At 42.8% G+C, this 26,717-nt stretch overlaps 1 protein-coding gene across 6 annotated transcripts in view; it reads left to right on the top strand.

The window, feature by feature from the left end:
* The window catches only part of pclob (piccolo presynaptic cytomatrix protein b), a 64,333-nt gene that overhangs the window by 12,397 nt on the left and 25,219 nt on the right, over positions 1-26,717 (top strand). For all 6 annotated transcript variants that reach the window (XM_049573866.1, XM_049573865.1, XM_049573863.1 and 3 more), the window contains exons 9-13: positions 149-1,402; positions 1,738-3,150; positions 3,718-4,701; positions 17,983-18,915; positions 19,635-26,487. In XM_049573866.1, the coding sequence (XP_049429823.1) occupies positions 149-1,402; positions 1,738-3,150; positions 3,718-4,701; positions 17,983-18,915; positions 19,635-26,487 (11,437 nt within the window). The remainder of the gene's footprint in view (positions 1-148; positions 1,403-1,737; positions 3,151-3,717; positions 4,702-17,982; positions 18,916-19,634; positions 26,488-26,717) is intronic.

The following is a 26,717-nucleotide window of genomic DNA, read 5'->3' as shown; positions in this document are numbered from 1 at the left end:
CAATATTATGTTGGTTACATTTACATTTAAAATATATAATGACACTTTAAAAATGATGATGTGGTGTACCTTAACAAAATATAGAAATTCATACATACTGCCTTTTGTTGTGCTTACACACGTAAAACAAATATGTTTTTCCTCTTAGATGAAGGAGTGGTTGTGTCTGACTTGTCAGATGCAAAGAGCTCTCAAAGCTGCTGAATCAGTAGAGCCTCCACTGAAGAAACCCCAGGCATCACCCAGCAAAGTGCCCACACCTGCTGCTGCCCAGAAAGATGCTGCTGCCAATCAAAAGAAAGACATTGTTTCCACAGAAAAGGCAGAAGTGCCAGAAAAAGATCAGAAGGGCATTCCATCACCAGGTGCACCACAAAAGAAAGAAGATGCTAAACCCTCATTACAAATGGACATTACCAAAACATCAACCACTGCCACACCATCTGCAAAAGAGATCATGGGTCCTGTTTCAGCCCCAACAGGAGAAGAGGAGAAAACTGCTTCACCACCCACCAAGAAGGCTCCCATCCCCACTGCACCTCCAGCCAAAGAGAAGACAGCTGTAGTTTCAGACCTCAACAAACCACTTCCTGCTCAAGCTCCTCCTGTCAACACCGATGTTGCAACTTCTCTCCAGCAGAAAAAAGTTATAACTCCACCAAGTTCTCCTAAACCTAAAGAAGTATCAGAAAAGAAAGAGGAGAAGGCAGAAATAGTTATGAAACCAGCTGACGAGCCAGTGAAACCCTCTGATAAAGTACAGCCACCAACAGCTTTAAACAAAGACTCAAACGCTGTTGAAACATCGCCTGCCAAATCTGTTCCTCCAGCAGCACAGCAAACAAGTAAAGAATCAGGAGGTTTCTTCAGCTTTGGTAGTCCTAAATCACAGCGTGCTGCCTCAATAACACCCGAAGCTGTCACTGGGAAGATGATGGGATTTGGTTCATCCCTCTTCAGCTCAGCATCCACCTTGATATCATCTGCAGCTAAGGAGGAGTCCCGCACAACACCACCAAGTTCTCGCAAAATGTCTGCCCCAGCACAAGTCTCTGGCAAGATTTCTCCAAAGTCCAGCCCCCCAGTTTCTCCAAAGATGACTTCAGCAAAGGAGGCCAAACCACCTGCTGCTCAGACACCACTTGCGGAAAAGATACCAGACCAACCTCAACAGGCCAAGGCTCCTCCATCAGAACAGAACAAAGTGGACAAAGGTCTATCAGAGCCTGCAAAACCAGAAGCCCCTCAAGCTGCTCCCAAAGTGGTCCAGTCTACTTGTCCACTCTGTAAGATGGAACTTAATATGGGCTCCAAAGATCCTCCCAACTACAACACCTGCACTGAATGCAAAACCACTGTCTGCAACAAATGTGGATTTAGTCCTATGCCAAGTCTAAAGGAGGTGAATGTCTAACTTCATGTAGAATGAATTTCCTCATTCAGCAGTTTTGGTCAGCTGAGAGTTTAGTAAATTGTTTTGCTTTATCTCCATACATCAGCAATTGAGTCCCAGGTTTATTTTTAGATGATAATTTTCACTGTAAAATTGTTGGTTGTAAGCTGACTTTTTCTTGTCCCCACATCCTTTTAATTAGCTTTAGTGGAAATTGAAATTTGTTTTTCCAATCTCTGTTGTCATTTCCAGGAAAACAAAGTAATTAATTGGACCAAGTCAATTGCTGTTTTGAGAGTTAAGAGATGCAAATAATGTTACTCATATTCTGTTTTTGTTTTCAGACAAAGGAATGGCTTTGTCTCAGTTGCCAGATGCAAAGAGCACTTGGAGCTTCTGAACCTCTGGGCCTTCCCATGATAAAACCCACACCTTCTCCAAGCAAAGAGGTCCCTGCTACCATACAGAAAAATAAAGAGACCCCGTTGTCAACTTCTCAGGAAGACATCCCTAAACCAGCCGCACCCAAAAATGAGCTTGTTGATGTTGCCACAACCAAAGAAACTGAATCCCCAGCTGTTGGTGCACCAGTGAAGAAAGTTACCCCTGCAGCTGCTTCATTGCCTGACAAAACTGTTCCATCCACTTCACCAAAGCCTTCTGGAGAGACACCTAAAGGACAACCAAATACACCTCCACAACAGCCTCCAGTGTCTGCTCCTCCACCAGGCTCAGAGGCAGGAAAGCCATCCCCACCACAGCCTCCAAAAGCTGTGACATCTACCCCTAAGCCTGCTCCTCCACCAGGCCCAGAGGCAGGGAAGCCACCTTTAGAGCAGCCTCCAAAAACCGTGACTTCTGTTGCTAAGTCTGCTCCTCTATCAGACCGAGAAGCAGGAATGTCACCCCAACAACAGCCTCCAAAAACTGCGACTTCTACTGTTAAGTCTGCTCCTCCACCAGGTCAAGAAGTGGGAAAGCCACCCCCACAACAGCCTCCAAAAGCTGGTACCTCCCCAGCCAAATCTGCACCGCCAGCAGCTCAGCCTGCTAAACAGGCATCAGGAGGCTTCTTTGGTTTTGGTGGACCTAAAACCCAGCCTGCTGCTGCAAAGCCTGCTGAGTCAGTGACTGGGAAGATGTTTGGCTTTGGGTCATCTTTCTTAAGCTCTGCATCAACTTTGATAACCTCAGCTGTCCAGGATGAACCTAAAACTACACCACCTACTCCACGCAAGATGTCCGCCACAGTCTCTCCTAAAGCTACACCACCAGTCTCTCCTAAGATGCCTCTTCCAAAGGACACCAAACCCCCTGCTGCTGCACAGAAAGCTGAGCCATCTCAACAGGCCAAGCCAGCTCCATCACCTACCCCTACACCACCAACTCCACGAAAGATGTCCACTACAGCCAATGTCTCTCCTAGAACTACACCACCAGCCTCTCCTAAAACTGTATCTGCAAAGGACACCAAGCCACCTGCTGTCCAGAAAACAGAGGAAAAGAAACCAGACAAACCACAGCAGGAAAAGACTCCTTCAACAATTCAAGCCAAAGTGGACAAAGCTCCATCAGAGACCCCCAAGGCACCATCAGACATCCAAGGTGCTCCAAAGGCGGTTCCATCCATCTGTCCACTCTGTAAGGCCAACCTCAACATGGGCTCCAAAGAACCGCCCAACTACAATACTTGCACAGAGTGCAAGACTACCGTCTGCAACCAGTGTGGATTTAGTACAATGCCAACGGTGGCAGAGGTAAATCACTATTCCCCAAAGTGTTGTCTTCGCTTTAATCTCATTTTATTTATTGATTTATTTAAATGAGCATTTAACTGATTTGTTCAACAATGTTTATGGCCCTGGTAGTGGTAATTCATGATTTGATATAACATTTTAACATTGTTTAATGATCAATAGGTTGCAAGGTTTAAATGGTTGATGTTCATTTGATGTTGATGTTTATAGGAGCCTTTTAACGGCTAGTGCCACATAATTGCTCATCGCCACTGATTATAACTCCTGGACATTCATTGGTTTGGTAACCTCATGGTTTGTTTAAGAGGTTCATCCTGTCAGTAATTACAGTATAAATGCCGGACACACAGGACTTAATTTAATTTCAACAGAATTAATCTTTCCAAAAGGCGTGATTATAGTTGATAGATCTGTGAATCAATACACGTGACATGAAGATGTTTGTTTGAAGTAATAATGTATTGTGTGTGATGAAATCACTTGAAATTTGCTCTGTAATTTGTCAAAACAAGGTGCTGTTCCCTGTTTTTCAGCAATGACTTACACATTCTATTGCACTTTTTCCAGGTAAAGGAATGGCTTTGTCTGAACTGCCAGATGCAGAGAGCCCTTGGAGCATCCGAGCCAACTGGACCTCCTGTAGTAAAACCTCAGCCCTCCCCAAGCAAGGTCACTGCACCTCCTGGCTCTGAAAAGAAGGATGTACAGACATTAGTCCAGAAGGACAAGTCCACAGAATCAGCAGCAGTCAAAAAAGAAGTCACTCAAGCAACGCCACAGACAGAGGCACCACGACGAGGTTCTGTTCAAAAGACACAGGTCCCTCCGGGTACCGAAAAAGGACAAGACCAGGATTTGGCTGGTGTGCAGCAGCCTGTTGGAAAAACCCCACAAGTGCAGCCTTCTCAAGCTACAAAGCCAGACGTCAAGGCAGGTCCTCCAAAACAAGAAGCTGGAAAGCCACCACAACAGCCTGCAAAAGCTGCGCCCCCTCCTGCCAAATCTGCACCACCACCAGCTCAGCCTGCTAAACAGGAGTCAGGAGGCTTCTTTGGTTTTGGTGGTCCAAAAACACAGCCTGCTGCTGCAAAGCCTGCTGAGTCAGTGACTGGGAAGATGTTTGGCTTTGGGTCATCCTTCTTAAGCTCTGCATCAACTTTGATAACATCAGCTGTCCAGGATGAACCTAAAACTACACCACCTACTCCACGTAAGATGTCCACTACAGTCTCTCCTAAAGCTACACCTCCAGTCTCTCCTAAGATGCCTCTTCCAAAGGACACCAAACCCCCTGCTGCTGCACAGAAAGCTGAGCCACCTCAACAGGCCAAGCCAGCTCCATCAGCACAGGCCAAAGCAGCTCCACCAGAGCCTCCAAAACCCAAAGAGGTGACCCCAGTTGCTCCTAAAGCAGGCCCGTCCACCTGTCCACTATGTAAGGTCGAACTCAACGTGGGCTCCAAGGATCCTCCCAATTACAACACCTGCACTGAATGCAAGAACACTGTCTGCAACCTTTGTGGATTTAATCCCATGCCTCACACAGGAGCGGTAAGTGCAATCAGTTTCATTTTACATGTCATTTTCACATCAGTTGTAATGAGATTTTTTAGTTATGGCCTTGAAACGTTTTCCCTTATGATTTCCAGCTCAAGTCTTGCAATTTTATCCACTGGGTTGCCTCATGTTCAATTGACAGGAGTGATTATTATGACTTGGTGTTTTATGTTTTGCTGGACCGCGATGAGGGCGCGCCAGTTTTTATTATTCATGTCTGATACTGAGCAGCAAAATACTTGTAAGGGCACTTCAGAATGACAGAGAGGCAGCACTCTTTAATCCACGTGCACATGTTTCAACACCATTTAGAGCTTAAGTATCGCAAAATACGCTGTATTGTACATTAATCATGTGTAACAAACTTGAAACTGTAATGAAATACACAGGGCAGAGAGCAGACCGCACAAATTATGTAGATATGGTGATTGGTGGTGCAGTCAAAGTAGAGTAAAATGAATGGGCAAATTTATAAAAATGCAGCTGAAGAAAAATATGGGACTTGAGGTTAATGAATCAAGGTTTCATAGTGTTTAATATGCTCCACACTGCTTTTGTTTTTTTAGTAAAGGTTGGTACATGGTTTGCTTTTATGTTAATTGTAGAGCACAGCATAGCTCTATGTATTATAAATAGCTGCCTTATATTCTGTAATATGTAACATACATGTCAGAAATGTCTTTGTTTGCCCTTCAGTTAGCGATGCCACATGGACATCTGAGCATATCGATGACATTGTAGTATTATAGTTTATGAAACAGTTTATTTGCCTGTCATTGTTTATTGGAAATCACTTTTATTTGTGTTATAAAGTTAATGTACTTGTCCTTGCTGTTTGTTGTTAATTCTTGCACAGTCAAGGGCACCTTTTTGGCTTGGAGTGTGCAAGCAATGCCATTGATTTTTAGTACTTTCTTGTGTTTTTGCTTTGTGGAATATTCTTGTGTAGTGTTCCAGGGTGGAGAAAACTTGGAGATTGGCTGTCATCTCGCTTTTAAAATAGGCTGTCATCTCTCCTTTTATTTCGATTAATAATGTGGTACACAAAAGGCTGAATTTTTACTCCATTGTTGATTTAATTTCTTGGCAAAGAACATGAGTTAAAAGTGTGGTGGAATAATGGATGAAGGTGCCCACAGAAGAAAAAATATATACGGGCAGCTTGCTCGAATTGGTTTTTTAAACTGTGACTCTTAAGAGAGGTCTTTGTGCTGTTAATTAATGTAATCTATTTGAATTATTGACCTACTTTGAGAGGTCTCACACAAAATTAAAAACATGCTCAAACGCAAGCTTTGTGGTGGCTGCTATCCGTCCACCGGAGTGGCCTGAGTTATTACATAACGCCTCATGAGAAGTCGGCTTCAGCAGACCGGCAGCACTGAAAATGTATTAACGTGATTGAGGGTTGTGCAACAGCATTAGTGAGATGGGATCTGCTGCCATAACAGAACAGGGACCAGGGAATCTCCAGCCCCCGTGAGAGATCTGAGATGGCAAAGCCCTGTGATATGCCAATAAGCAGAGGTGAAACGGATTAAGTCCAACACAACACGGTGCAGTACATTAGAGCAGCAGACATTTCCTTTCAGGCCATCTGCTCTCTCACAGATCTGTGGCTCCATATAATTCAACAATTCCCCCTTTATTTTATGTGGGTGGCAGCAGCACGTCTGTGTGTGCTCTGTGCAGCCCTGCAGGTCATAGCTGAATGCGTGGCTGCATACCCTGTGTAGCCTTTTCATTTTCTATATGTTAGGTGCAGTAACACTTGTCTCTCTGAGCAGCTCGCATTCCCCTGTGTGGTTGGTGTGGTTTTCTGGCAAACAGTTTGAGCTGTTAATGCCTTTAATAATTTGTTCGAAGGGTTTTGTTAGACCCATCTGTGATATGGTGAAAACTAGAGAGGCTTTCTATTCTTCTCTCGTAGTTACTTCAGTTAAATGGGGCTCAAATGATACAACGCCGTGCTAATATTTACAATGTGGGTACAAATTAGTAATGTGCCATGTCAGTCATGCTTGTCATTTTACCTGAGGCTTTCACACAGGCCATGTTTGATGCTGATATTTCATAATGTGAGGTCCTATTAAACAGGAGTCAGTTACATTGAATCTGAAAAATACGTAACAGGACATTTATTTAAATAATGTGACCTTTTATTCAATTTTTGTCAATAGTGAATTCCTACTCTCTATGAAAGACAAAGTGTTTCCGGCTGACAGTTGTTTGCATGAGAATGGGGACAGTGTTTATGCGTTCTGTTGACTCTCAGTAAACAACACAACTCATCTCTGTCGTGATTGAGTGGCTGTGGGCATTATTTTTTTCTCTTTCTCTTTATTTCTCCCCTCAATTTGGTCTCCCAGACACAGATTACCACACGCTCGGCCCAAATGGTGCGTTATTGTAGGAAAATAGAATACAAATAGACATAGGAGTGATGTGCCTCTTATGTAATGGCCACTTCTCACATATTTCGTGGACACCAGAGAGGGGGAAGAGCCTGAGGGTAGAGGTTGGACGGGGGGAAGGGACAAGTGTGGATGATTGCTGCTGTGTGTACAACATAGATTCATTCCTCTTAATAGCTGTGGAAAACAGAAATAGCTTGGCCTTAACGCCACTGGACAGGATGAGCTGCCATACTTATTGCTGTCCTATGACCTGCTTCATCCGAAGGGGGCTGTCCCTGCCAGTTCTCTATCATGGATGTGTGTGGCTTTTTCGTAGAAATGCCTCCTTTTAAAATATGAAAAGGACTTGTAGGGTTGGAAAGATGAGAGGCAAAGTGAGTGCTGGCAGCGAGACTATCCATTTTTCCTTTTGCCTTTTCTGCTTCAGCTGATGCCATCAAAAGCCTGGGAGTAACTGTTGTCTGATAAGTAGGACACACGTGTGTCGCGCTCTGCCAGCTAAAGCTTTGTGTGTGACAGATGAGACAGCATGAATGATAGTTTCTCAACTCTCACTTGAAATAGATTTGTTTTGTTTAGTTTCCAAAACAAAGTCTTCACCTTATATTGCATATAAATATGAATATATTGTAAGATCCTTTAAAGGAATTGTGCCATCAAAGGTAAAAGCTTCCATGAGAGACTGATTCGTGACAATATCTCTGACGCACAGGCCCAGCACCCTTAAGGTAACACTTCTAAAGTCTTTTTATTAGTGCCAAAGTTTTTATATTTTCACACATGTCTATTTGCAAGATGTTTGCTGCTGTAGGCCAGACACCTTGGCCCCATGATAAGGAGAAGACACCCGTGATGCACCTAGTGACAGCGTTAAAAATAGTCACTCTGAAGAGAAACCAAGCACGGTTTACCTGCTGCATCCTCACTCCTTTTTACAGCCTTTTTTGGAAGGTGCACTTAGGCAAAAATCGATCCTAGAATTGCATGGACTCATGCTTTAAACGTGATGCTGCTTTAGAACATTATTGAAATAATCTTATATCAATGTGAACATTGAAATTATTGTAGTATTTATTTATTCCCAATGCTCTCGGATGTTTTTCAATTCAGATTACTGTATTACTCTATTTGCTTTTTAGAGGACGGCGTATGTTTGACGTTTCATGACATTTTGGAGGCTGTGACACTTACCCCTCAAGCTGCAATGATTTCCCTGAATAAGGGAAAAAGATGTTGCTATTAAAAGACATGCTGTGGCTTTTTGCCAGAGGAGAAGGAACAGGACCTCACCTAAGAGGTTTAGGCTTTCTTAATGTTTTGGTAGTGTCTTTTGGGGATGCACCAATGGTAAAAATCTGGGCCAATGCCGATGTATAAAATAACATTTTAGCTAATAGCTGATAGCAATGTTTTGCTGTCATTGTTGGTTTGTGTTTTTGTTGTTATTTATTCCCCCTTTTGTGCCAGGTAAACAAAAAATCCTCATTATATAAAATAACTTGAATGCTTTAAAGTAATTGAGCCCTTCATTACACTACCTTTGAAAGAGCTTAAATTCAATCATACAAATTTATGAAACAACCTTTAATATGGTCTCTTTTCACATGAAAAATGTGCTTGAAATATGTAAGTGCTTCAAAAGCCATTTTATAAGACCGGTATATAAAATTCCCTTTTATCTTTTTTAGATTGCTGTGAAAACATCAACAAATTTCTCCTTCAAACAGCTATTTTTTTCAAGCTTCTCGCAAAAACTCAACGTTACAAGATTACATTTGATAATATGATAACAAAATAAGTTACTTTCACCCAATACTCATTTTTACTGAATAGAGTTTGAGCGTATTGTAATCTGGGCACTAAAAGGCCCCTGAATACCAAGGTCTGACAAAGCCACTCTGGGAGTTTCACCCAGAGAATACTGACAGAATACACAAGTTCTTTTACACAGAGAGGAAGCAGAGATGTGACTTTCAAGTTTAAACCGCATACATTTTATTTAAATCTAAAAGAGTAATTATTGCTTTGCTAAAAGCTGCAAAAGAGACCAGGATAGAAAAACAGATGCCTTTATTGCAACACTCAATTCAAAAGTCTAAAAATACTTCTACAACAGTACTACCAGTACACGGGGGGAAAGGTGCCAGGGAACCCACAGGGGGAGGAAAGTGAGGGGGATGCTCCAGAGTGCTTCACCACCAAAATACCCTGCACAGGTTGTCTATACTCACTGCAAGAACAAAGAACCACACAGGAGTTAATACCACAGCAAAGTCACATGCAATTAAGGACTCACTTAAATACAGTTAGCTACAGGAAAGGCACAAACAACGAGAGAACATGCAGTACATCCCCAAGGAAAAGAAGAAAAGAACCTCTACCCAATGACCTCATTTAAGCCACTTTAACCAAAAAAGAAAGGAACCAAAGAAAATCATCAGTTAGTGGAAATAAAAAAGATCTAGTTAACAAAAAACAAAACACATAGCAGTCAAAAGGGTAAGAAATTAGATAGGGGAGCAGACTAGGAAACACAAATAGCAGTGGCAAAGGTGCTCCTCCTTCACAAAGTGTAGCTGAGCTAGGTCAGGCAGGGAGACAACACTGCTGTACTCTATGCTCATCACATAGTGCTGTGCAGGTGTAGCAGGGGAAGCTAATGCCACCTTTGGTTAGCTCCAGCCTGACTACAAACGGCACCTTAGTCTCACTTTCATAGCCCACAACAGCGGTAACAGGGAGGGAAGAGTATGGCAAGTGTGCAGTTAGCTGCACACAGCTACCTTTAAAGGGGCATGCTAGAGTGGAATTGTCAACGGTTCCCAATCAGAGTGATTACAAGAAGGGGGAATCTTAAAGGGAAGGACTCACCCACTATGGTATCACAATGTAACTCACTGCAACCTCTGTAACTGTTTGTTGGGGTTGCAGGCTGCTAACAGCTAATGTTAATTAGTCCTCCTTCTCTTCTGCCAATTTCAACAGGGATTTACTGATCACACTGCAGCATTATCAAAGGAAAGTAGGGTGTGTGTCTTGACACGTCAGTATTAAGTTTACTGCATCCTGTCATTCCGAAAGCATCCGAAGGTAGATCTCTCTTCGTCCCAAACACGTTTTCTATTTTTCGACAGGGTACCGTTTTCTCAAGCCCTTCTTTTTAGTCTGCACAAAATAGATGACACAACAGAAAAACATCAACCACTGCCACTGGTAAATCGCATTTTGTTTGCTGATAGATCCATAGGAGTCAACAAGGTGAATATCGGCTAATGCCGATCTTCGGCCGATCAATCGGTGCATACATTCTATTTATGCCACACCCTCTCACTCCCCCTTTTACCCTCTTTTAATCTTCACCTCATTGCATCCTGCCACCAACAGGAAGTCTGCTGATGCGCCATTTGTCAGATTGGAAAAAGCAGGGGGTGTATTTCCTTGTCTTTAGATTGAAGCACTCTGCTTATTACAGATTAGTAGGTCAACGTTCTCTATTATCAGAGGGCTTGATTTATGAGGAGTTCTGCTCTGCGGGGGCTGCTGAAAGCCAAGTATATTAGCCAGCTACAGCTTGTGCCAAAGGCCTCTGCCAGAAAATCAATAAGAAACTTACCAGCTCCAGAATCAACATCAAGAGAGGCTGAGAAATAGTGGTGTAGTCCACAGCCCAAAGGCCATCCCTTCAGTCTGGCTATTATAAAATGTAAATTTCAGGAGCACTTTGATACTTGGTGACTGGTGTGCCATAGGGAGCAGTGGGTACAGACTCAAACTATGGGATTGATTTATTAGTTTGGAAAAGAGTGGCAGGCTTTCCTGTTAAGAGCAGTCTGATAGATGTTTGGGCATTTGAATTTTACATTTGATTTACAGTGTCTTTGTTGAACCACACGTGTCTTTCCCGACGCTGGTAGCGAACAAGATTTATTTCCCTTGTTAGTGATCCATTTATCCATACTGCATGATGGAATGTGCCGAATGTGTATGCAGGATTTGAATATCAATTAACACACTGTTATTGTTTGTGTGAAGGTATAAAATATTTCGGTGTGTTAAAATATCACAGTTTAAAGGTAATATGTTTTCCTGAGGTGTTGCATAAATGCAGAGTGTCTCTTGCTGTGGATAAAGTGAAGTGGGCATTTCTTTATAAAGCTCAGCAGATCCAGCCTAATGCAGCACGCCTGTGTGTCAAGAGCATAATTTCCTGACTGCTGTCATTGTGAAGGTTTGGTAATCCAGCTCACAGGCTAATCGTGGGGAGCAGCCTCTCCCACAGCTCTCTGCTTGGGGCTCCTGCTCTTTACTCATAAAACAGATTTAATTAGACAAAAGGATGATGGCGACTTTCCAAAGCCTGTGGCTCTGATGCATGGCTCTGAGACTGTGTGGCTGTGAGGCAGTGACTGGCGCTGGAGGGGAATGTGATGGGATTAGGTCTTTTTGTTGACTGGGATGTTTTTTATTATTATTATTATTGCAGGGTGTTTTAGAATTAGGGTAAGGTTAAATGAGTTATCAGATGCAAGGTTGGTGCAGTGGTGGTGTGTAAATGCTTATCTTTGCTGATTGGTTTAATATTAATTTGGTATATGACACATAATGCAAATTCATTTGAATTTTTTTGTAACTGCGCTGTCCATCTGTTCACCACAGAGGTCAGCGATCATGCTGAGGCTTGGACCTTTGCAATACCAGCACCTGGAGAGGTGTGAGAGGCAGGGCCTTATTTAGCTTGCAGAAGAGGGAGAATACAGTAGACCAGCAGAAAGACTCAGGAATGCACGGCCATGGCTCAGCCATCTGCGAACACTGCTGTTTGATCCTTCTCTATCAGTCTTTCCTGATAGCTCTTTTCAAGTTTGTCCTGTTACAGGGAGGCAGAGGCAGAATGGGGAATAGGCCACAATGTAGGATTTTAATGAGTTATGCAAATGTGGGTTTTGACAATCCTGCGGCTTCTTAACAACCTGTGTATTGTTAATATGTGTTAATTCCAGTGTGCAATTATCCTCAGTGGCTGAATTTAGGTTACCCAGTTTTCCATAAAGTCAGTGCAATGACGCAACCAATCAGTGGAATGGCAGTGATAGATGCTGATCAATGATAGATGTTAAGAAAGTCACAATCTACAGTAATTATGTCTTTTCAGTGTGTTGCTGTCCCATCTTGTTAAGTACTGCCACTTTGTCAGTGGACATAACAGTCAAAATATGATGCACTAGATACCCTCCTGTGTCAGTTATGGATGTTCTGGGACAACATGTAAGTTTACGGTTGTTTAATGTATTGTTTCTTTTTAAAATACATTTCCGTTTTCACAGGACACGTACAGTTTCTGCTCGTTAGAAGCATACGGTCTTTAACAAATGAATTTACCATGCTGCTAAAACACCTTGATTTTATGTTTATTTCCTTAAGTTTAGGCAACAAAAACATATAGTTAGAAAAAAAAACATCATGGTTTGGCTTAAAATAAGTACGGTTGTTACTAACATCATGTGATATCACTTGACATATGTCACCACTGAGTTTCCTCAGATAGGGTAGGGAGCTTGGACATCCGCAGGGAGCTCAGAACAGAGCCACCACTCCTTCGCGTCAAAAGGGGTCAGTTGAGGTGGTACAGGCGTCTGATCAGGATGCCTCCTGGGCATCTCCCATTGGGGGTGTTCTGGGCATGTCTCACTGGTAGGAGGCCCCAGGGCAGACCTAGAACATGCTGGAGGGATTACATATTTTGTCTGGCCTGGGAACGCCTCGGGGTCCCCCAGGAGGAGCTGGAAAGTGCTGATGGGGAGAGGAATGACTGGTATACTTTGCTCGGCCTGCAGCCCCCACAACCCGACTTCGGATAAGTGGTTGAAAATGGATGGATGGGTAGATCCGTCAGTGTCTTAGCATGCTATAGATATTAGCACCCAACTTACTTACTTACTTACTGTTATTAAAAATAACATCATCGCCTTTTGGTTTCACATGGGAAATGAGCAGTGGACTCACGGGTGAAAGTTCAGTGTTTGTTTGACCCACCCACTACCCCTCCTGTCTGCCCTGTAAGGACTTTTAACTCTTAATACTATGTAGTTGCTTGCAGCATTACATACTGTTGCTGCCAGTGTGTTTCATAACAGTATGTAAGGTGCCTTTGTGTGTCGGTAACTCATGCAGATGTCCACTGACATAGCTACCGCATTTGACAAATTCATTTGCTGCCTGCTGCGTCAATGACTGCCACCACCCAGTGTGCAGTTCACTGCTGCACTCCATGGGGTTAGTGGATAATGCTTAACATAAAGAAGTTTTTAGCATTAAAAAATGACTGTTATTAAGAAGTTAGTCAAAATCAAAACAATTTTGACATTTGAGTAGGATGTAATTAAAATAAATAAGTTAGAATATCTTAAATAAAATGATGTCACCACTAAATATCAACAGAATTTTGAATACATGTTAAGTTGAGTCAACTTCATTAAGCTTTTTGAGGTCAAAGCAAACCCTAAACTAATTGAGTTTGTCAGACTATAAAAGTCTCAAAGAACTGACTCAATAATGCCAGAGTTGGAACTACTTAAAAGATGAATGCCAATTGTTACCTTCATTTTTTTTTAAGTTGAACCAGTGGATTCTTTTTTATATTGTGCGAAAGGTGCCTTTTGTGTCAGTATCTTACGCTGAGATCAGTGACAAAGTGATGATATTTGACGAGCTGGGAACGTGAATGAGCTGTCTATTTACTCATAAGTCTCTCTCGAGGAATTATGAAATTGATCTGATTTTTCATCCAAGTGCACCTCTATCTAAAATTGAACAATGAGTTATTCTTTTTGTGCTTTTGTGTATATCATATTGTCTAAAATTATGTATTTTAACAGCTCAGGATTTGATCTACAAAGAAAGAATAGATTTTGATATATATTTTCTTCCAAAATGGCAGTTATATATTGATATAATTACATTCATTTCCGTAGCTATAAGGATAGCATCAGTGCATATGAGCTGCCTCTGATAAGGCCATTATGGTGGATCTGTAAGATGATCAGAAATGTAGGAAGAGCTGGAGTTCATGATTGCTAATCATGTGAATGACCTTAGTAGGGACATGATTTTGCTGATTAGCGTATGTATGTGACAGGAGCACACTCCTTGTTAGCTGTGATTACATCCTGCAAATGTGATAGAGGAGGAGGAGGAGACGTGGAGGGATGTGTGGGAATCATATCATATATAACATATCTTTAACATTTAACAAAAGATAGGTTTTAATAATGAACTCTGTTTAAAAAGCACTGATTCATGAGCTACTCTGTATTGTACATGAACAAACTGCAATGTGTGCAACAGTTTACAAAGAAAAATAAATTACCTTTGGTAGGATTTAGCTTTTTTGTGAACCCTAGTGTTTGTCCAACTTCAAAGGTAAACATTAGTGAGGCTGAGCTCGCATCGAATCACATGAAATAGAGGTTGAAATGATTTATTGGTTAACACGATTATGAGCATCATGCAATATGCTGATGAGGCTTTGTTTGTGACTGTTGGGGGCCAATAGGATTATCATATTCCTCACTGAGCCACAACTGACAGAACAAAAGCATCCCAGTATCAATCAAAGTGGATGCATCGATATCAGGTTTCTCCTGAGGCAAGCAGTGTTTTGCATTATGATTTTATTTATCACAGACTGTATATATTATACGGTATATTAGCTGTAATTCTGTTTGCCATGAATGTCTTTAGTCGGAGCAAGCATTTTACAGCAATGCAGCTAATCATGCTTTTCTTGCAGTGTTGCTGCTGCACACAGTCTCAGGGTAGAATATGTGCATTTATGTTTTCAGCTATGCTCTAGTCGCAGTGGATTTATTGTATTCAGTGGAACAATAATAATAACCCTAAGTAGGACAAAAAATGACTCCAAGTGATATTTTGCCAGCGTTGACCAATCATTTTTAAATGATCCCTCCAGACTTGTCTTTCTGTTTAGGAGTAAGGTCTTAGCAGTGTGATATTTTCGGCTTGTTTATGGGAACACAGATGAAATGCCCAACACAGCTGGAGTGTAAGAGCAGGCCTAAGCCAGGGTATGACAGAGGGTAGATTACATCACTTACTAAAGCCCAACTCGGCACATGAGCCTGTGAACTATGTTATTAATTCACTGCATCCTGAACCAGTGCTAATCTCCAAGACAGAATGTGTGTGTTTAAAGACACATCCAGATCCTTCTCCAGATTTCTGAAGTGCATGGGCATTAGTGTGCACATGTGGCCGTTGTGGTTCCTTAATTAAGATGTGTGAAAAGTGGATAGATTCTAATATGTTATCTTGTGGATAGAGCAATTAAAACTTAATGGTGTTCCACAAACAGGATGTGTGTGTGATGTAATCTCCTCCTCTGTCCTGTGTATCAGGACTGCTCTGCCTGGCTCTGCAGAGGCAGGCGCATTGCTGTGATTTGGTCTGCTAGGTTGCTACAGACACACTGCTTTATCTATTGACAGCTTAAGCCTTCCTCTCCTCCTCAGCTGCCCATTAATGGAGCTTAGATGTGATAAGAAATGTGTCTTCAGAGGATTATATTTTCAAAGTAATAGCATTGCTTATAAAATGTGATTAGCTCTTTTGCAAGGTAAGCATTTTTATTGCTGTCTTACAAGTGTCGTAAGTTTTAGTGTAATAGCAGCAAGTATATTCATACTGGGGAGCGCAAGCTTCTATTGAACATGTTATTTATTGGTGATTAGTCTGTGTGGATGCTTTGGTTGTTTGAATTGTAAAGCAAAACGAGTGCCGGGGGAAGATTGAATTTATATTACTTTGAGTGTCAGGGTATTACTCAGCATAAGAGACTGTGTTGTACTGTATCGCGTTCATATCGATAACAAGTAAGATGCTATAATGCCGAAATAACTGATTGCCTAGATAGCCTAGGTAGATATGATATTAAACAGTTAGTGTGTTATTTTTAACAAGTATTTAGCTTTCATATGATTAAACTTTAAAGGTACAGTCTAAAAGCTAAATGTATCCCTATTTGAAACTGCTATCAGTATCAGTTCAGTAACAGGTATATCAATACTAAGACTAGACACCAGACAACGTGCTATACATTTTGCATTATTCTTTAATTATCTGTTTATCTGTTGCATATTTGTTTTGTTTGGCTTATTAAAAACTGGAGTAAAATGTAAAGGTCTTTCACAAAGTAAAGAGTTGAGGCAGTCTCATTCATATGCAAATTAGGCTACTTTTCAGCAAAGTCTCTGGAGCTATATGTTACAATGGAAGAAACACAGTGTAATTCAGCTCCTGGCCAGGCTACTTTTCAGGGTTTACTTTAACTCAGACTAAAGCATTGTAACAAAAAATGACCAAAAAGCTAGTCATTGTGCCCATAAATCTGAAGAAAGTTAGAAACAGGATTCAATCAAAATATGTAGCTGCTTGTTGTTACTTTTCTTTCTTACCTTTTTTTTTAAATATAGAATGCCAGCCCTGCATTATTGTAATGTCTCTGCACAAAACACGTGCATTTAATGCATTGGAAAAAATACACAGCGTTGCTTTTATGTATTTCAGTTTTTTAAAAAATGTGCAAAAGAAAGTACATACAGTTGCACCGTGTAGACAGATTTACCACCACAAACCAAACAGCATACTGCTTGTTTTTGTTAGTTTTTAGAAACGCTAATTCAGTCAGAGCTTACATCAAGGAGATTACCATTAATGGCAAATGCATTTTACTGTTGGATTTGGCAAAAAAAAAAAAAAAAAAAAAGGCTGTGCTTTTGCGATAACTAATCCATCCTTAATAAACACATATCAGAACATCAGGTTGAAGTCAACAATACAAAACAAAACTTAGCATAAGAGGAAGAAGTTGTAGTGGTGGTGAGAGTTGCAGCCGAAAACAGCACTGGCAGGAGTCATTAGTAATAGTGAGTAATAGTGAAAGGTAGCAGGTTGCAAAAGCTGCAGCCGTGTTGTTCACTCATCTGTTAGCTTCACCCAAGTCAGATATTTCACAGTAACCCTCCTTCTCTTATCTTTCTTTATAAAATACCCCTCTAGGCCTACACCTTGAATGGTGATTTGATGAGAAATCTGGAAAATGCTAGGGATGGGCATGAGTAATCGAGTACTTTTTGGACCTCAGCATTGGTTCAACATATAGAGTACTCGATGCTGCCTCTCCTGCATATGAACATGACTTTTACATTTACATTTACATTATGTTACATGTTTTATATGTATGTGCACACACATACACACACACACATAGTGATGGGGCGAACTATTAGCAACATCGCTAATTTTACTTTATGGTTATTAACCAGCTTAACGATAAAGTTGAGCCGTTGCAGTGTCTGTTTGAGTTTGTTGGGACATTAAACGGCTTAGTGTAGGATGTTAGCCACTGCTGCTGTGCTAGCTCATGCCTAATGGGCAGAAGTTGAACTGACCACGGGGGGAGCGGCTGGAGAGGTGGTCCTTAGCACTATGTCTAACCTATGTAACATTGATTTTTCTCATGTTAACTTTCAATTTATGGTTTATTAGGCAAATTGAGGCCTGGTTGTTCAATAAATGAATTTCAAATAGCACTTGTTTTCCGTTGTTGGCTAATTTACATAACCATTCTAACATTCTAGAATTTACTTTAAATGCCCATCCCTACAAAATGCTGCTTTAACATCGACTGAATAAAGAACTAAAACGCTTTAATTACATATGTGATGTACCATGGGTGAAAAGAAAACCTAACTAATTGGGCCTTTAGGGTTTTTTTTTTATGTAAATCTTGGTATAGTGTCTCTCCTAATCATATGTTTGTTTTGTGTTTGTTTGATTACAGAAGGAATGGCTGTGTCTGAACTGCCAGACTCAGAGGGCTTTGTCTGGGCAGCTGGGAGACTCAGGAAAAATGCCCCAGCCTTCACCTGTATCTGCCAAACCAGAGAACCTGGCCACACCTACAGCCAAAAAGGCAGAGCCCAAAATTTCCCCTACAAAGGCAGAGCCTGCTCCTACGGCTACAAAATCACAGCCTTCACCTGCCTCCATTGCGGCAGTGCCAGCAGTTCCAACCCTAAAAGCAAAGGTGGAACCTCCATCTGTCAAAATGGAACCCACAGCTACAGCAGTTTCTGCAAAAATCGAGATAGAGACCACACGCATACCTTCAACAGCAAAGATTTCACCTGTTACAGCAGAAAAACAGCCTTTAACAGCATCCACAGCAGAAGCCATTCTACCTGCTATGGCCGCTGTGCAACAGAAAGCAGTAACAGCAAAGGTTGAAGATGTTCCAAAGACTGTGACAGTGGAAGCTAAAGAAGAGGTATTGAAAGTGGAGCCTGGTGAAGCAGAACGTCCAAAAGCTGAGGAGTCTAAACCTGACCTTCCAAAAGTCAAGGCAGAAGCAGGTGTAGCTGCAGCTTTCTCTTTGCCAGTGACTGAAGCTACAGTTGCACCCACTCCCCCTATTGCTGCAGAGGTTGCTGTGGCTGGAGCTGTTCCAAGGACTGAAACAAGGCCAGAATTCTCTACTCCAGAGAGGATTATTAAGGAAGTGCAGCCTGATGATCATATCAAACTGACAGAGCCAACAAAACCATTACAGCAAGTTGAGGTGCAACCAAAGTCACAAGAACCACAGCTGGCACTGAAAGTAGAACCAGACGTAGCAGCTGACAGCAAGGAAGTGGCTGATAAGACAGTTAAAAAGACTACTGACGTCACCTCAACTCCAGAGACACAACCAGTCTCTACAAAGATCACCACAAAAGTAAGAATGGGTTCCCTTGATTTTAAGATAATTAACTCTATTGACAAATGTTCAATTAAACATAATAACATCAACATTGTATTAAAGCAAATAATTACATACTGTGGAGAGCTACTGTTCAATATTAATTATTGAGATTAAACAAAAATGTTGGCTTCAAAATTCCACGTTTGGGGACAATACTGACAACCTATGTGCAGCCTATAAAATGTTTTCCCTAACAGCAGGTTAGTAAGTTGTGCATCAAGCATTGTTTTGGTCATTACCATCTTACTGCGTTCTTACTGCAAGTCACTTTATTTGCTCACCTCTCATTTGTTAGTATACTTTGTCCCTCATTTTTCATTTTTATTATGACTAATGTGACACCAAAAACTAGGGATGAACTTTTTATGACTGTTTTGGAAAGATGCATTTTACAACTACACTCTGGGGTTCCAATTACACTGATTAACTCAAGAGGTGCCTAAATTCTGCTTAGCTTGTTTGTAACTTCTGCAACTTCTGCTGTTATTTCTTACTGCTTGTCTAAAATGGACAAAACTTGGGTGAATAATGCATCGTTCCACTGCATTGGACCATTTTCAGAACAACTCTTACTAACACGCTGCAGTTAGAAGTAAAAATCAGGCAATATATCTGGTCATGTTTGTCCCAGAATGTCTGGTTCTTTTATCAAGGAAATGTATTTACTGTTATCTTGTTTTTTCAATTTTTAGAAGCAGGATGAAATCAAAGCAGAGCCAGTGAAAGAGAGAGAGGTCTCCCTACCTACTGGGCAGGCTAAACTGGAAAGCACAGTTGCTGCTACGACAGCTAAAACGCCTGAATCCAAAGCAGAGGAGCTTGAAGAAGATCAACCACAGATTTTACCCATAACACAGGAATTGAAGGATGGGCAGGTGGTTGATGATACAAATAAAAATGAAATAAATACAGATATATCCACTCCAGTAAAGGAGGAGGTCAAGGCTGAAAGAAGGCGCCTAAGTTTCCAAGCAATGGATGAGAGCAGCGAAAGTGAACTCACACCCTCACCTCAAGTCCAGAGGAGAAGGCTGAAGGTCAGCAATCTTTCATCCAGCAGTGAGGACATTAAAACTGAAAGCGCTGACTCCTCTATGGAAGATGAAGAATTCATCCGCAAGCAGATAATGGGTATGGGTGATGAAGAAGAAATGTCTGTTTCAGAAGATGAGAAAGACAATAATTTGGCAGATGAGGATGCTATCAAAGAGATTGAGCTTGATAATGCTTCAATGACAGCCACAAAAAGTAGCACAGAGAATGAAGAAAGCCCAGCCAGGAAAAAATCCCTCCCAAAAACTGAAACTGAAACCACTCAAGATGTTCCTGAAACAATGCCCAGCAGTACTTTCAAGAAAGCTATTCCAGCCATGAGACAGAGGCAAAGCACTGATGAAGAAGTAGAGAGCATCACAGAATCCCTGTCAAAGGGATCGTCTAGTGTTCAGGTATCAAGCTTTACCCCAGGATCTTCGCCCACATCTGCCTCATCTCTGGAGGAGGACAGTGATAGCAGCCCCAGTCACAGGAAAGTCAGTGGGGACAAACAGCATCGCAAAGGTAGGCACAGGCAGCCAACCCAGCCTCTCCCCACTATTGAAGACTCCTCTGAGGAAGAGAAGATGAGGGGAGAAGAGAAGTCTAGGAAAGACAAAGATGAATTTAGAGCCCATGGCCAACCACTGTCTCCAACTGAAGATGCTTCATCTACAGAGAATCTGAAACAGGTAACGACTGAAACCAGTAGAACATCTGGCTCTGAGCCCTCTGTAAGTATAGACTCAGAATCAGAGGCTAGGCGAGCTGTCCAGAGAGGACGCAAGCCTTCGTCGACAGTGATACCATACCTTTCTTCTGATCCATTTAAAGAGAAGGATACTGTGACAAAATCATTGAAGAGTGCCGAAGAAGCATATGAGGAAATTATTCAGAAGACAAAAGCTATTCCAGGGGAGAGCCCCCCTGATATTGAGCCTCTCTATGGAGGAATGGCAATAGAGGACTACCTTTATGAATCCTTAGTAGAGGAGCCTGAATTTAGGATAGGTGAATCTCCAGAGGAAGAACTCAAACAGGATACTAGCGCAGAGAGTCTCAAAAAACTCAGGTCTCCGGAGGAAGTTTATGAGGAGATGATGCAAAAAAAGAGAGAACTGATGATGATAGAGCAAGAGTTTCAACAGGCTCAGACTGCCATGGAATCTTCTTTATTAGTGGCTTCAGTCACTGAGCCTCCCTCAGTTGCTGAGACCTGTGTGGTGACCATACCGATGGAAGAGACATCCCTCACTGAGCAAACTGATATGCCTCTTACAGGCACTGAAAATTCTGGTGAAGTGCCAGTGAAGAAAAAGAAAAGGCCAGCTCCACCACGCCCCTCTGAACCTCCTAAGCGCTCAGAGGGGACTGTTGTTCCTAGCACTACTGGTGGATCTATAGGTTTTGTTAGGCCTATGGTTCCTCAAGATCCTGTACTCATGAAGGCATTGTTCCCCATACCAGACCTTAAGATTACCCAGTGTTCATCTGGGGAGGAAGAGGATGACAGTCTTGCAGATGAGTATGGTGTTGGTATTTCCTCTGACATTACCCCCAGTGATGAATCTGACACTAAAGAAGATCAATCCATAAGCCCACCTTTGTCTGAAACCGCTGAGATGGAACCCATCTGTGTGGTCTGTGAAATCCCAGAGCCAAAACCTATTCCAACACCAATATCGGCCCCAGAACTAACCACTACACCCTCGCCTGTATCACCAATGTCACCTCCAACTTCACCAGCCACTCCAGATTCCAGTTTGGCTTCTAATGCTACATCTTCATCCTCATTCCAAGCTCAAACACCACTTTCAGCAGATTCAACTCCACTGTCTACACCAACACCTCCAACTTCATTTGTAACACAGTCACCTCCAGAGATTTCACCACCATCAGCTGCCACAATTGCAGTAGGACCGTCTAGTCAGGGCTCAGTCTCTCACCCTGCTCCAGCCACAGTCATAGTTACAATACCAGATGTGGTGTCTGATCCTTCCAAAGCTCAAACAACTGCAGTAATTCAAGTTAAGGCTCCTACAGCTGAAGCTTCAACTCCAGCCCCACATGGGACATCTACTCCTGTACCTGTTATAGTTCAAATGCCAGACTTGGTTTCATCTCCATCTCAGGTGCCTATTGAGGCTCCAGCTGTTATACTTGTCTCAGCACAGAGTCCAGCACCTGCTGTTGTGTCAGCTCAACCTAAAACTTTAGTTACAGCTACACCTGCTGCAGTTGCTACACCTGCTGCAGTCTCCACTCCAGCTTCAGCCCATGTTGCTCCTTTCACTCTGGATTCATGCCCTGGGCCAGTCATAGTACAAATGCCTGACTTGGTTTCAACAACGTCTCCAATCTCTGCACAAGCCCCACTACCAATCTCATCACTCATAACTACCCCAGCTCAAGCCCAAGCCAAAGTGGTGCATGCAGTCCCTGTACAAGCAACAGTCCCATCAGTGAGCCCAGGACCAATCCCAGCTCAAACAGCCCACGTGCCTACTCCAGCATCAACTACTATAATCAAAAAGAAGGTTCCACCACCTCCTCCCCCTCGGTCTACTTCAGTGTCATTACCTGAGCCTAACACAGAGCTGCAGCCTGTAAGAACTATTCAGCAGGTCACCCCAATTATGACCACCACTGTAGCTAGGGGAACCACAGCGGCTGGCCAGCAAATGCAGTCTGTAGTTGTGGATATACAGCCAAGAATGGAAGACATGCAACCTGATAACATGGCTGTTCCTCAAGTAGTGACCCCAACCAGACAAGGACATGTTGTAATTATAGTGCCAAGTGTGGAAAACATGTCTCTGCATGGACAAACCCCACAAGATAAAGCTAGCACAGGGTCAATAGCTTCCACCGCTTCTCTGCCACTAAGTGGTCCAATAGCCTCAGATATACCCAGCACAGTTACAACTTCACTATCCACAAAGGTGTCAGCAGTGCCAGTAGCTTCAGCTCCACCACTTCCCCCTAAACCTATGGCAGGTACAACAGTTGTAGACACAGTAGAAATACCTGTAGCAGATACACCTCCGCCACCCTCAACTACTTCACCAAAGCCAACAGTTTATTCAAAAACAGCGGCTCCCATTGCAGTCACTATTGCTACAGCAGCAGTAACACAAGTTTCTGACACAACAACTGGCCCCAGTCAAACCACAAAGCCTCCTCCACCCATACCACCTAAGCCTATATCAATTCCTGCTGGACTGGTTTTCAGCCACAAGCCAGGAGAGAGTGTCAAACCACCTCCCCCTCATGTGATGCCCAAAGCTGCAACACTACCCAGGACCAAAGAACCTCCAAATGCTCTGTCACTTAGCCTGACACGACCCGTGGAATCTAAGTTGGGTGCAACATCTCCTAAGTCACCTTTGTCTCCTAAGCATGCCAAATGTTTGCAAACCTATGTAGTGATAACCCTTCCATCTGAGCCTGGCTCACCAACAGAGGCCATAACAGTCCAAGCGCCTGTAAGACGAGGCTCCATCCCATCTACAAAAGTGTCAGGTGTACGGACCACGCCCTTAGAACAGAAAACACCTACTGAGGCATTCTCAGCACAGGCTACAGTTAGGAGAGCCTCTGTCCCCACTGTAAGGCACCCACCTCCAATAGCCATAGCTCCAACTGTGGCAATAGAGCAAGTGACATCTTCTGAGGAAGTGGTTGCCACAATGCAAGCCAGGAGAGACTCTGTGCCTTCTGAAGTGTTACCACCACCAACACCACCACCTGTAGCTGATGTCATGGTAGTGTCATCAGCTCAGGAAACATCTATTCAGGCAATTAGTGTACCTCCTCCAATTAAGAAACCATATATGCAACAGCAACAACCAATTACTCAGCCACTGCCACCACCTAAAACAAGCTTTGAGGTTATCACAATGCCCCCAGAGCCAATGGTTGTTATTCAACCACAAACAATCCAAGCCACAGCAAGAGCCCCGTCTGTACCACTTGCTCAACAACCAAGCACAGCCACAGAGGTCATAACAGTTCCATCAGAGGTTTCAGCTGAAGCATTAGTTCCTCAGGCCCCAATACCAATTGTACCTGTACAGCCACAGGCTCTAACAGAAGTTGTTGCTGTACCTCTGCAGCCTGAGATACCTTTAGATGCACTAGTTCCCCAAGTTAGACCAGCTACAGTGTCCCCTGATGTCTCTTATCCACTAGTTACAGCTCAAATAGAAATGCTGCAGAAACAACAGGATATACCTTCTCATGTCACAGTCACCGAGACAGATATGGTACAGGGAGAGATCCAGCAAATTCCTGCTCAACAGCAAATTACCGTAGTTGAAGCAGTGACTTACTCTGCTGAACTCCCATCAGTGCCACACGCTGTTCAGCCTTTCATGACAGAGCAGCTGTCTTCGCAGCAGCCATCTCTTGTAGCTGAAGTGTCGACCCTCCGGACAGAGTTTGAAATGCCTACAGAAGTTATTACAACTGATACTGCTGTTAGATTGCCAGGAGTAGCAACCATATCTCCAGTACCTTATCCTTTACCTCTAGTTGCTGAAGTAACTCCAACACCAGAAGTACCTAAGTTTATACCAACTACAGTTGCTGAGATAACTCCTACAATTGGTAAAGTAACACCATCACCTCCTGTCATGGAAGTCCAACCAATGGCAGTGCAGCCAGAAGTCCCCTACATTCCACAGGTCTATGACATGATTACTTCCTCAGTCATGCCACATTCAATGCCACCACTGGAAGTCATAGCATTGCAGCCTGAACGTGAGACACCCACAGAGATTACAACAAAGGAAGTTGATGTAAGAGCTTCAATACCATCATCAGTGTTGCAGCCCCAGGCACTGGCTGGGATGCCAGTTGGAGTTATTTCAACTGAGGAAACCACCAGTAGGAGGAGAACATCTATATCTTCAATAGTACAGCCAACATACACAACAAATGAGACATTTATTTATCCTGCAGAGTATGAAACACCCACACAGGTGGTTACAACTGAGGCCTTTGCTACCACCAGGAGAGAATCCATAACCATGCAGCAGCCAATACCAATGGCACATATAGTAAATATGCCTGCTGAAAAAGATGTTTCTATTGATGGTTATAATGTTCAGGACCCCTACAGAAGAGGATCTATTCATTCAATAGAACAAAGACCCCAGGTATTAACATATTCTTCAGAATATGATCACCCTCTAGAGATAATAACCACTGAGGCATACACCAGGAGAACCTCAATTCCTACAGCACAGGACATTCCACAAGGTGTACCTGTGGCCCCAGTCACCATCACTAAAATTCAGCAAGAGTCTATTGAGAGCCAAGAGATTCGAGGACCAGAAAAGGTGGTCTCCAGTATGAGTCACATGTATTCTTCTTCAATTTCCACCTCAGGCCAGCCTCCTGAAAACCTGCCTAACCTGGTCACTCAGGTGGTTACCACGGAGGTCCAAAGGACCACTGTCTCTGTTGTCCATGAAAGACTTCCACAAGTCCCTCAGCCAAGTGTAGCAATCACTATTCAACCAGACATAGCTAAAGTCCAATCTCTGCCAAAACAGAATGGCAAAATAATCTACCCTGGTGATGTTATCGATTTACGTACAATGAAGGTTGGCGTAAAGATGACTGAACAAGGCATGGACCTAACACCACCTGAGTCATGTCGACAGTCTTTTTCAAGTGACTCTAGTGGGCGTCAAATCACAGCTGTGCAGCCTGAAATTGTAAATCTTAGTGTGGAGATCACTCCTACGACCACATTGTCTGTGGTCACAGACAGCATCACAATAGTCACATGCACAGCCACCATTGCCTCATATAACAACACTCCAGCAGAAAAACCACTGGATTTGCAGGGCCCTGTTACTTCATTGCCTCTGGCGCTCACTACATACAAACCATTTGAACCACTTGCTCAGATTGTATACAGACCTGTGAATTCCCAGCCCATTGTAAGTGCTGTAGCATCCACAGCTCAAGACATACCCATTAATCTTTCCTTTGGAGCTCTAGTCACCCCAGGAGGGAAACAGCCAATGACTTCCCCAACAGCTATCAGCAATGGAGGTCCTGTTCTTTCTCTAGAGGCCACAGGGGCCATGGATCTGTCAAACTACAGACCAGTGAGAGCTATGGTAGCTTTGTCTGACACAAGCCCAGGAGTGGTGACCACTGTTGTAGAGGATGATGGGACTCCAGTCGACCTTACAGCTGGCAGGAGGAGCGTGTGCTGTGATGTCCTTTACAAGCTACCATTTACAGGAAGCTGCAGAACACAGCCCCCGGTTACAACCCAGCCTGACAACCGCTTTGGCTATAGGGATGACCACTACCAATATGATAATGCTGGACTGTATGGTATCAAAGGCATGAATGGCATTAAAGCTTCAATGTCTGAGACCAACCTGACAGAGGCAGGACTGTTCCCTTATGACAGCAAGAATGACTATGACTATCTCAGTGGATCTGCAGATGGCGCTATAGACCTCACTGCTGCTAAACTTTCTGCTGGTGAGTATGGGTTTTTTTTCTGCATGCATGCAGGTTTTATTACCATGCTCTGTGCTTGCTTTATGGGCTTGCATTTGATTGCTTTATTAAACTTGAAACTTTTATTTACAAAGCCCTTTTGCTCTTTAACGTGGATTGTACAGTTCAATACTTTGCTTACTTGAGGCATTTGTGGTTGTGTCCCCTTTAAGTTTAGTAACTCGTGCTTTTGATTATCCTTCAATTTGCTT

The sequence above is a fragment of the Epinephelus fuscoguttatus genome, linkage group LG4 (assembly GCF_011397635.1).
Source record: "Epinephelus fuscoguttatus linkage group LG4, E.fuscoguttatus.final_Chr_v1".
Taxonomy (NCBI): Eukaryota; Metazoa; Chordata; class Actinopteri; order Perciformes; family Serranidae; genus Epinephelus; species Epinephelus fuscoguttatus.
The sequence above is the reverse complement of the archived record's forward strand: the minus strand, read 5'-3'. Positions and strand labels throughout refer to the sequence as shown.